General features: G+C 41.4%; 1 protein-coding gene across 2 annotated transcripts in view; it reads right to left on the bottom strand.

Annotated features, from left to right (window-relative positions):
* Positions 1-12,252, bottom strand: part of DOCK2 (dedicator of cytokinesis 2) — a 337,258-nt gene that overhangs the window by 46,072 nt on the left and 278,934 nt on the right. For both annotated transcript variants that reach the window (XM_066613322.1, XM_066613323.1), the window contains exons 35-38: positions 6,354-6,510; positions 3,517-3,557; positions 1,898-1,988; positions 210-329 (exon numbers count right to left, since the gene is read on the bottom strand). In XM_066613322.1, coding sequence (XP_066469419.1) covers positions 210-329; positions 1,898-1,988; positions 3,517-3,557; positions 6,354-6,510 — 409 coding nt within the window. The remainder of the gene's footprint in view (positions 1-209; positions 330-1,897; positions 1,989-3,516; positions 3,558-6,353; positions 6,511-12,252) is intronic.

Below are 12,252 nucleotides of genomic sequence, written 5' to 3'. Positions count from 1 at the left end.
TTTGGACACAACCCAATATCTAACCATTCTGAGTACTAAAAACAGGAGGCTACATGATAAATACAAAAGGTAAACCTTTTCAAGTAGTTATCTATTCTGTATTTTTAACTTATGAGATGCATTTTCCATTTGAGTTCATAAGCAGTAATAAAGGTCTCAGAATTATCAAGAGCCATTAGATAAAGGATTTCAAAACAAACAGAACAGACCTTCCCCTTGTCAAAGTATTCTATTATCATCTCATATAAATGCTCTTTCAGCTGCCGATGAGTTTGCGAGCTCTGAAATTCGGTTTGCATGACTTGAGGAGTGCACTGTTCATCAGACCACTGAGAAGGAGGGGGGAAAAAAGTGCAGCATGTCAGCCAATACACGCACAGCTACATGACAAAATTAGGGCGCAATCCTAACCAATTTTCCAGCACTGGCATAGCTGAGCCAGTGGGACATGTGCTGCTTCCTGTAGTTGGGGAGCAGTTGTGGAGGCCTCCTCAAGGTAAGGCAATGTTTGTTCCCTTACTTATGAATTGCATTGCCATTATGTCAGTGCTGGAAAATTGGTTAGGATTGAGGCCTCAGTGAAATTAGCCCCTGAGATACATGACAGCTGTCTTGTATGAACCTGAAACATGAATTCTAGCTGAGGTGTGTTAGTTTGGATGTTCTGGAACAGGAGTCTCCAAACGTTTTGTCCAGAGGGCCACATCAAATATCTGGTATAGTGTTGAGGGCCAGAAAATAAAATGTAAATAAAAAATTTAAATAATTGCATTACAGCTGCAACTTGGAGGAATGAACATATGGGCTCAAATTTCCAGGATTTCTCCAAGCACCAACACACACCACAGAAATAAAGCACACACTTAAATGGACTCCCATTCCCCCACTTTCCAAGCAGCTTACTTAAATGTACAGGAGTAAATATCTCAGAACCAGCACATCACAGGAAGATTGCTAGGATTTCTCTAAGCACCAACATACACCACAGAAATAATGCACACACTCAAATGGACCCCCTTCCCCCCACCTCCGAAGCAGCTTACTTAAATATACAGGAGTAAATACCTCAGAACTAACAAATCACAGGAAACACCCAGAGTGTGTTCTGAGGGCTAGGGAGGCCTTCCTGACCCTCAGAAAGCCTTCTAAGGGCACAAAAAGTTACTTCCAGTTTTTTTGGAAAACCAGGAAGTTATGTTTTCAGGCCTTTAGAAGGTTTTCTGAGGGCTGCAGGTTTCTTGGCCCTCAGAATACCCTCCAGATGCGACTGGAGCATAGCTCTGATAGTGAGTGGGCCAGAGGCTCTCAGTGGATCAGAGGCTTGGCTGTGGGCTGGATAGAGGCTCACCACGGGTTTGGAGACCCCTGTTCTGGAAAACCAGACTAAAGCAAGAAAGTGTTATCACCACCATTACCACTAGTCACTAGTGCTGCCCCATCCTAAAGATTCTGGGCACCATCACCTACTTCCTCAACGTCTCACTTTAAAAACCTAAAGTTATTATTTTATGTGTTAGATCTGAATTAATGAAATACTGGAGCTGTGCTGAACTTTTGCAGGCTAGTTGCCTTTGCTGTTAAGAAACATGTTAAGGCCAGCACAGAAGCAACAAATTCAGTTTCATCACACATGTCTTGACACGTATGCTTTCCTTGATGCAGACCTAGATAATGTACAACCGGGCCTGAGGAGGGGGGCAAAATCCCTGGGGTCCAGACTTCCAGGGAGCCCAGGCTATGACAAAACAAATTTCACAGTACAGAACAGTACAGTACTCCTGGTCCAATACCATCTCTCAGCAGCCCTCTATATAACCCCATTTGTTAGGATGCAATTGTTCCTCTTTGCTTTCCCATTCCACTACTGTTAGGCCCATGTCTCCAAAAGGCACCTTACTTTCAGAAGCCAGGCGTGCAGAAGAAGGGTGTAGGCTGCTTCGGTGTAATTCTCACAGTCTAAATGAAGATCCCGAAGTTTATACAAGTACCTATTCATGGAGAAAAAGGGGACAAAAGGGGACAAAAGGTGCAAAAGGTGACAAAAGTAACTATATATCCAGACTTCACAATTACTTGAAATCGATGAAGGACTGATTTATAATTGGTATGATGAGGAGTGTTGCAATCAATCAAATCTGAGTGCCAAAATAGGTGTAAGGGTATAACATTAAGGTGAAATTATTTCTCATTCAAATCAGTAGGGAATATTTGAAATATTTCACTCTGGCTGCATCAAGCTGTCTACCTCTCACCATTATGAATTGAAAATGTGAAGACCTGCAAGCTTGACACCAAAAATGCACATGAAAATACAATGAAAGAGTTGAAGATTACCAATTGCATGAACTTTTGCTGACTCGCAAAAGGAAAAAAGAAAAAAGAAAATGTCACATCCTATATTTTCTGATTTTCATCTGGATGTGTTCTACACTCCAGATATGGAACATTTTTTTTCCTTATGCTTTCTTGTAACCAAATAAAGTCTGTACATATGTGATCTAAGAATTACAGTTGGCATTATACAAGTTCACAGAGGAATAAAAGTTTTGCCAGCTAGCCATATTCTTATATGAAACAACATGAATAAAAAAAATGACTTTCAATGTGATTGCATGTTGAATGGACAGTTTTAAAAGAATTTGGAGTACAGCTGATAAGACAATTTTTAAAAACAAGTTTTAAAATGATTTTTAAAAAATGAGTGTTTTCTGTTTTTATTGTTTCGCACAAAAAAGAATGAACATCAAAACAGCTCAATTGGGACTTCTGCACATTTGTAGATTTACACTCCAGGTGCAACCCATTTCTACAAACCAGCCTATCCTAATGTCACACTTTGAAAGATGCTGGTTGGCTTGCTCGGCAGAATCCATAGTTGCCTATGAGCTGAGAATAATCCAACTTGCCCTTGACAGCTCGGTCAATATGCTGACCTTTGCATATGGCAAGACAGAAATAATTTTAATGGCTTCATAAGAGTATTGGTATCTTTGTAGCTGAATGGAATGTAGATGCTCTGTCTTGCATAAGAAGCCATTTCTGCAGAGAGGTTTGTGATGTCTTAACTCATTCCAAATGTTGCGCTATTGATGTAAGACTGCAGTTGCAGCACATCCTACAAAGCAATTCTTTATTTGCAGCTTCCATCAAAAGCAAAGCAGTCAAGATGGACTCCATCTGTCAATTTGAAATGCATCATCCATTTTGCTTCAGATTTCATCTCCAATTACATAACTCTTTTTTCAAAACACAGGCAGCCGGGCATCTGATTGGTTCACTCAGACTAAATGCCAGGGGGAAAATTGCAGTTAATGAATATGTACGGTGTGTTGAAGCTTGTAGTAGGCTCCTACAATATTTTTTATGGCTGTGGCTGAGCCTGGGGATATTACAAACTCAAAGTGAATGGTATGCCATCAGGTATTTACTACAAATCTAGATAACATCCTGACAACAGGGTAAGGGAAAGCAACACTGCTATCTCCAGCAACAAAATCAGCAGAGCAATTATCATACCTTATATACATCTCTTCACGGTTAATCTCCTTGTAGAAATTCTAGGGAAGGAAAATGAATGATATGTGATCATCTTCATGCCCAGAGTACTTTATCATGGATAGTTTCATTCTAGTTTTTAAATACACAAAACTTTTCATTCAGAAAACCACTTCATCTTCGTGGCATGGTTTGTATAAAAATTTTAAAGCTATAATTAGGACTAAGAACAGAATATACATTATTCATGCACTATCTCCCGCTGAAACCAATGTTCATACTATTATTATCTACAAGGTACCATCACAAGCTAGGGCTACAACCTACTTCTGCAAGACAGACCTATTAGCTAAACAGATCCAACTCTGGCATAAATGGGATTAAAGTGAAATCTTTGACTGAAAGACAAAAAATCTTAATGAAAGGTTAATTGCTTAGATGGTAAAAAATGAATGTGTGTGTTCTTTCCTACAGTCACAATCACAATATCCAAACAATAGGACTAATATCAGGCAAATGCAGAAGCTACATAAAATTGTGGCCTATACCAGGTCTGGGAGTCCGAGTTGTGAAAATCAGTATTTTTTGCTGACTCGTGGAGACTCAAGTCACGCAAGTGAAGATTCAGCAGGGGGCCCTCGAGTCAGGGGGCCCTGATTTGTGAGTAGCCATCTGCTTGGATGACTCAAGTTGTCCGCCAATGGACAAGGGTTGAGCTGCCTCCATCTTGCCTGCAAAAACCTCTTGCAATGATCTGGAAGATGTTTTTGGTGCACGCTAGCAGCAGCAGAAGCAACATGGTACACTGTGTTCAGAGATGGGTTGGGGTGGTGGAGAGAAATGGTTAACTTTTTTGTCTGTGCTTAAAAAAACTTTCAGGGTCTCATGGGGCAGAAATTGAAGCGGCTTCTGCAAAAGTGCCAATTTTATCTAGCATGAGGCCTAACAAACTCAGCGAGACGCATCCACTGGATGGAACATTCACTGAAACAACCACTGGATGGAGGAAGACAGGAGCAGCTGTTTTTCCCCATAGGGACAAGTGAGTTTTGCATGCAGAAGGAGGGACTGTAGGAGCAGGAGGTGGGGAAAAGTGGGGGGGGAGGCTGTTCTCAGAGGATAGAAAAAGTACCACCCACACCTCGCATGCTCATTGCGTCCCTCACAACCAAAGCAAGCAGTTTTCTTGTGCGCATGCTCTCATGCTCTCAGATTGCTTTACTGAGCTGGGATGTGTCCTTGCTTCCTGCCATGCCCCTGATATGAAAGGGGAGGGGTTTCTTTCATCACGGCTGGGGTGGGATCGCATGGAGAGAAGGAAGGGAAAGGAAGGGGTCGACACGTTCCACACTGCTGCCTGATATTGGGATAGGCAGCGACAACAGGGAAGTGTTTAAAGGAAACGCTGAGACACATACACAGCAGCAGCCCTGTTTTCTTCCATGGAGCCACAGAGAGCTTTTTAAAGGGAATGACTCAAGACTCGAGTTTTTTCAAGTTGTGAAAACGCACCGGACAACTTGGAAAGTGCCCCCATTACGACTCGTTTTCGAGTTGAGTCACCGGGGACAGAGACTCGAGACTCAACTCAAGTTGTGCCTGACTTGCCTATCCCTGGCCTATACAGAAAATATGATGAATAGGATTCAACCTCTGGTAGGCAAGGCAAATGTTGCTTTTCCATGCAGCTAGGGTCACTTGCTGAAGTTTTTTGAAATAAAATGATTTGGTTTTAAAAAATAGTGGTCATGGGTGACATGAAACAGGAATGAAGCATGGCAGAAGGTGGAGGCTTTAGGACTTTGGCCCCATTGTGGTTCCAGTCACAGTTGTTCTCCGATGTACTATTTTAAGCCATTTCTGCCCAACGCTGCATATACGCAACAGAGACCAAACGTGTACACCTGTGGGATAGGCAGAAATGGGTTACATAGAAAACAGCTTCACTTGCAAGTCAATTGTAGCTTCTTTCCATTTAAAATAGCAGGGTGGGAGAGTGATCCATAGTTGAAATGCAGCAAGGGGAAAGTCCTAAAATGCATTGTACCTCTATCTTGGTTCCACCATGTTTTGAAAACTTGCACCATTTCAACTACTTTTTTTTTAAGCCACAAAACTACCAGACCAAGGGCACAATCCTAACCCACTTTCTAGCACTGACATAAGGGCAATGCAGCTCTGAGGTAAGGGAATAAACATTCCCTTACTTTGAGGAAGCCTCTATGAGTGCCACCCAACCTCAGAATGCAGCACATGCCCCATTGGCACCACTATGCCAGTGCTGGAAAGTTGGTTAGGATTTGAACCCAAGTTATTTATTTTAGGTAAAACAGGAATCGTGTATTCATTTAGCGTCAGCTATATCTGCCATTCCTCATCTACAATATGGAGATGATACTGACCTATTTTAAAGGACTGTTGTAAGGACATAACTCATGTAATGCAAGCAGAAGAGTTTGAACACTCAAAAAGTACTACATAAATCGTACACAGCAGTAGTTGTAGTACTAGCATGTCAGCTTTCTTTTTCCTCTCTACAGCAGTGTTCAGTCAGGAATGAATGGAGTGATCTTTTGGGAGTGGATGTCACTACCTTGCATTGTAAAATTTGGACTAAATTATCTATTTTTCCCTTCTAGCTGTATGATACCACATAACTTGCATTGCCTCTCCATGAAATCCTCTCAGTTGTTATACCTAGCCACCTTCAAATCAACTGTTCTTAGTGAAACAACTTCAGTGTGTTTTTAGATAGATTGGATTGCTCCCAACTTCAGAATGTTTTTTCCACTATGCTCATGTATGGATTTTTGAGTTCTCATCAGAAATGCATCTTCAAGTAAGCCTTCAACACATACCAATAAATTAACAGTGCAGCTCATACGATTATTCTTGCTCTCATCATTCATCACGGCACGGTAATCCAGTAGCTTTTCCAAAAGGCCTTTTACCAGACTTACAAACATTTCAACCGATTTTGCAATTGGAAGGTAGGTTGAGGAACATTCAACGAGTCTGAAAATAAAGACAATTTGATGTGAATCAGCAGGGTGTGGAAGAAACAAATAGTTGTCGGCTAGATAAGTGGGAAGGAGAGATGAAAAGAATGGGAATCTATGAATAAAACTCTTTGATAGCAAATATTTGGAATTATTTTTGGGATGTAGTAAATTGCAAATAAGCATTATATATAAACATTGCACTTTTATACTCTCTCTCTCTCTCTCTCTCTCTCTCACACACACACACACACACACACACACACACACACACACACACACAGAGAGAGAGAGAGAGAGAGAGAGAGAGAGAGAGAGAGAGAGAGAGAGAGTTTCTACCATGCTAGTGATTCAACAGTCTCCCAAAATGTGGGGGGGGGGGGAGGGAGAATAAATAAAAGTTTTTATGTGTTTTGTGTTAAAAAACAAAATACAGTATTTAATCACAAAATTACAAATATATACTGTCAATTAAATAACATTGTTCAACAAATTTTAACTTTTTTTTTTTTTTTTTACAAAAATGAAGTTGGCAGATCTTTATAGATTTTTGATCACTGAACATGAAAATCACAATTAAAATACAGGTTGAGCCTCATTATTCGCGTGGGTTCTGTTCCAAGCACTTATGGCAAAAAACGCACTATAGCAAATCAATTTAAAAAACAAAGTTTCTTTGCTCTGTGTTATGTATGTGAGTATTATCACCTGTGGGAAAAGCAACAGGTTATATGGATTGGCTGTCCAATCAAGAGGGATGTAGGCTTGTTGGAGTTGTATATATATCTGGGGTATGTGGCAGTGTGATTTTACCTCATTTGGAGTAGGAATAAACTATGATGGAACTTTTATTCAAGTCTACTGATGCGTGAGACCCACTATATAACACTCTGGTTATTTAAAAACAGTCTTGCTGACCTTTGTGATGTAATATAAGAGTCATTAAGAAGACAATCTAGCAATCAGTCCTCCTCCAAGCGCTTACAAAGGAACTTCACTCAGCCCCTCCCTTCACCAATGCAAAGTGATCACCTTTCTTTCACATGCTCAGGGGGAAGGGAAGGACTGATGGATTGTCAGCCAGCTGCCCCCCCCCCTCTCATTAAGGAAGCTATTGTTAAAGGATTGTTCAGTTTTTTAAACTGGTTTTAAAGGGATGCATTTTCCCCTTCTCCAGGGATCAGCACATTCCTTCTCATTTGCAGTGGCCATTCGTGTTGAGTCAAATCCATGTATAAAAAATCCGTGTATAAATGGGCTGGACCTGTACTCTCCTAGCTCAAATTTCCGAGTAAATAGACCATTTCTGTTTCACCTATATTGCAATGGGATGTTATAATAGCGACACTCATAAATCAGCGTGGCAAACGTTAAATTCTGGTCTGGGTGAGTTGGATCACGTGTCTTTGCCTCGTGGATCACGTGATCATAGCGAAGAAGCTATTGGAACCAGATTCATCCAATTTGGACATCCCATTGAAATATATGTGATATCTATACAAAATATAAATGGTCAAATTAATTCAGAACCGTAGCTAATAGAGGATTTTTACTGCTATTTTCGTGTTCAGTGCCCAAAAATCTATAAAGAAAAAATACTTCCATTCTTTTAAAAATTTCATTGTTGAACAGTGTAATGGATACATACAAAAAATTAACACAAACACAACTATTAGCATCCATATACTGCCTCATTTTGAATACCCCATCTTCAAAACATACTATAAACACATTCATGAATAATATCAGCACTATACTCAATTGATCTTGGGTTCCAAGATCACTGCAGACGGTGATTGCAGCCATGAAATTAAAAGATGCTTGCTTCTTGGGAGGAAAGCTATGATAGGCCTAGACAACTTAATGAAAAGTCGAGCATCACCTTGCTGATAAAGGTCCGTATAGCCAAAGTTATAGTTTTCCCAGTAGTAGTAATGTATGGCTGTGAGAGTTGGACCATAAGGAAGGCTGAATGCTGAAGAACAGATGCTTTCAAATTATGGCATTGGAGAAGACTCTGTATTGTGCCCTGGACTGCAAGGAGATCAAATCGGTCAATTCTACAAGAAATCAACCCTGACTGTTCATTGGAAGGACAGATTCTGAAGCTGAAGCTCAAATACTTTGGCCATCTCATGAGAAGGGAGGACTCTTTAGAAAAGACTCTGAAGCTGGGAAAAAACGAAGGCAAAAGGAGAAGGGGATGGTGGAGGATGAAACGGTTAGACAGCGTCACTGAAACAACGAACATGAATTTGGACAAACTCTGGAAGTTGATGGATGACAGGGGGGCCTGGCATGCTGTGGTCCATGGGGTCACGAAGAGTCAGACACAACTTAACGACTGAACACAGCTTACTCAGTTGTACCTTACAAGACAGACTTGATTCTGCTATATTTTCTACGACAAACTCCATACTATGTTAGGAGGCCATCGGGCAACAAAAACCCTCTTCAGAGATGTTTGGATGGTTTTCTGTCTCCAGGTTGGGTCCTACAACTTCTTCACTAAACTAGACTCTGAAGCCTAAGCCTGACTGTGAATACTGTCCTACAAACATTGATATTCCTAATCATTGGTGACCCAGTTGAAGTGCAACCATAAATTGTCACTCTGAGCAACAACACTTTTGCAACAAGCCTGTAATACATGTGTGTGTGTGTGTGGGGGGGGGGGGGTTATATTGTATATGCTTTGTGCAAAGATTATGAGTCTTGATATGCTGAGATCACTGTAGTCTGTTGCATGGTACTGCCCCTGTTCAGAACGGTGGAATACAAGTTACTTTAATGAATGAACACATAAATCATTGCCAGCCTGAAATATGAGAAGCAGGAGTAATGAAAACTCTACAACTTGTACAGAATAGTTTTCCTTGATTAATGACATCCTCAAAAAAAATTTTTAAAAGGTGGTAACCTTAATACACAAATACACCTAAATTAGCTCAAAGCAATACAACAATAAACAACAGATCTAAAACCACTGATGCATCACTGCAGCAAATAGAGCACAGACCACGTAAAAACCAATTAAGATTACAATTAAAAACAAATCTCAAGATCAACAGCAACAAAACACACACTGAATTAAAGTGTCTGGGCAAACTAAAATGTTTTGATCTAGTACCAAAAAGTCATCAATCTATGCACCTGACATACAGTAGCAGGAAGGTCCTTCCTCTAAAGAGGTGACACTTAGAAAAGTCCTGTTTCCTGGTTAGAGGTAGGAAAACCTGGTGACAGGTCTCAATGCACACACACACACAGGTCACTAAATGCTGATTCTCAAGTGTGAAAGAGCTGGCAAATCAGCTCCCTGTGCCCATAACAAACTTGTGCATATTCATGATTACATGTAAAAACTATTGGGTTAACCAGGGGCACATACATGCATTTGTGTGTAGAACTGTAATGAATTTCATGATCATAGCATTTTTTTAATGCTTCACAGACATGAGAGTCGTTATACCCTTCATTACACATGAATTCCCTTCTCTACTTCATTATGGGTGTTCATAAGCCCATGCATAGACACAAGTGAGACAGTATGATAATATGGAAGCATGTGATAGTGCCTCTGTAATTCTAACCCAGCCCAATAATGCTTCCTGCTTGTTCTGTCTATCCCTCACAACCACATCAAGTCAACCTGAAAACGAACAGTAAAGAGTCTAGCTTCTTTTCTATAGCAAGATCAATTTTAAAAAATCCATCCACACATCCTGATGCAAATGAGTACTGTACATGTCACAACAGCATCAGCAGTAGTTCTACAGTTTGGGAGGCAAAAGCCCTGAAACTCCATCATGCTTTGGAAATTGCTCGTGTGTCTAGCTCTCTCTCCATAGGGCCAGCGAACCAGGAAGTGGACAATGGTTCCAGCTATGGTCGCAGGTGACTGCATGAAGGAGGACTTATACCCCTGCTACCTCAAAGGCTTACTTCCCTGTAAGCTCTTACAATGGGCCCTGGGCCCTGCTGTACAATGGACAACAGTGGGGAGCACAGTGTCAGCAGGATGCTGCTCCCCAGTGCTTGCTGGTAAACCAATCAGGGGCCCAGGGCAGTAACAAACCATCCTCTTTCTTTCCCTGATGGCATTTATCAAAATCTAGATGCTCTGACTCCTGACACAGTGACAAAGGATAAGACATCCAGGAATTGTAAAATGACATAGAGGAAGATGATTCACAGCTGCCACTGCTCCTTCAGAATCTCCTAGTAAGCATTGCCATGGGACTCGGTTTACCAAGTGGTAAGTAGGAAGCGACAGCAGCAGGAGATTCTCCTTGTGTCCCACTTGTGGAGCTAGTACTGACTATCTTTTCCTAATGACCTTGGATTTATTTTCAGGTGAGATGTGGGAATCTTGTCCTCTGGGGGGGAAAAAACCACAGAAGTCTGAAGAACTTCCTTTTTGTACTCTTGCAGTCACATCTCCTGCGAGCATTCTGCCTTCCTACATTTTGATTTAGCTTTTAAGTGATTACAGCAGTAAGTAACCAATTCCATTAAAGGTTTCAAGTCTAATAAATTATGGAAATTATGAGGGATATTGCACTGGAAAATGATGTCAAGAAGTTAGAAAATTTTCAGTTACATTCCACCATCTTAAAATGTAATGACCCTGTCCTCTCTCTTGAATTGTTGCTTTGTTGCATTATGCACGATTCTTGATTTCCCTAAGCTTAATTAGCAGTTCTCCATTTATATGCAAAGCTTGGTTGTAATGTATTGGTACCCTTTACATATGCCAAGAAATTGTGTTATTTATTAGTACGCTTTCAAAAAATGCAATATTTTATGTTATATTACTACATTGTGTTTTAATGAGGATATAATGTTAGATCCATAGGATAATCTAGCCTTCATTCTAACACATTGGCTTTCCAGAAGGAATGCAAGAAGCAACTTCATACTGGGATCTAGAATATATTTATTATTTGTAAAAGTTTATTTGTACCCTCCTCTTCCTTCAAAGAACTCTATGTAGTGTGCAGCGCAACCCTATCTTGCACTGGAACAGGCAAGCCAGGAAGCTTGCGCTGTATTCTGCGCAAGATAGGGCTGCAAAGTTGCTCAGTCAAAGGGGAAACTCTTCCCCTTACTCCCAGATAAGCCACTGTAGCCCCTATGGGTCTTCTCAGACTTGTGCCACCTCCTGAGGTGACACAAGTACGAGGAGAGCGGAGTGGCTTGAAGCCGCTCTGTGCTGCTTGGGTATGGGGGCAAGGATCTGGCATAACAGCCAGATCCCAGCCACGCCTCCCACTTCCCACCTGCCCATCCCCGGGACTGCACTCTGCCCCCCCGCCCACCCCCCCCACTCCGGAACGTCTCCCTCCCACCTCCTACCCACCCTCCACAGAGCCTTGCATCACCCAAGCTCGACCAATGCAAGGCTTGCTCCCTCCACTGGCGCAGAGGCATTCAGCCTCCGCGCACCAGCCCAGCCAACTCTTGAGGAGGCCTCATGGCATATTTGCAACCCTCCTGGGCCAGCACAAGGGACTTGCACCGGCCCAAGGGTGAGTCAGGATTGCGGCCTTATTTGCATGCACCTGTATGAAATTTCCCATCCAGTACTCAGAACCAAACTTGTACGTGTTAGGTAGCACAACCTGCAGCTGAACTTTAAGGACAATCTCAGGGCCTTGAAGGTTTTCTTACTACACAGTCCTATTCCCAACTACAGCCATATTCCTTGCTATTTTGGCACAACACCCAAGCAATGTCCCTCATATTCTAAGTTGAT

The sequence above is a fragment of the Tiliqua scincoides genome, chromosome 2 (genome assembly GCF_035046505.1).
Source record: "Tiliqua scincoides isolate rTilSci1 chromosome 2, rTilSci1.hap2, whole genome shotgun sequence".
Lineage (NCBI taxonomy): Eukaryota > Metazoa > Chordata > Lepidosauria > Squamata > Scincidae > Tiliqua > Tiliqua scincoides.
This window is presented reverse-complemented; position numbering and strand designations above follow the sequence as displayed.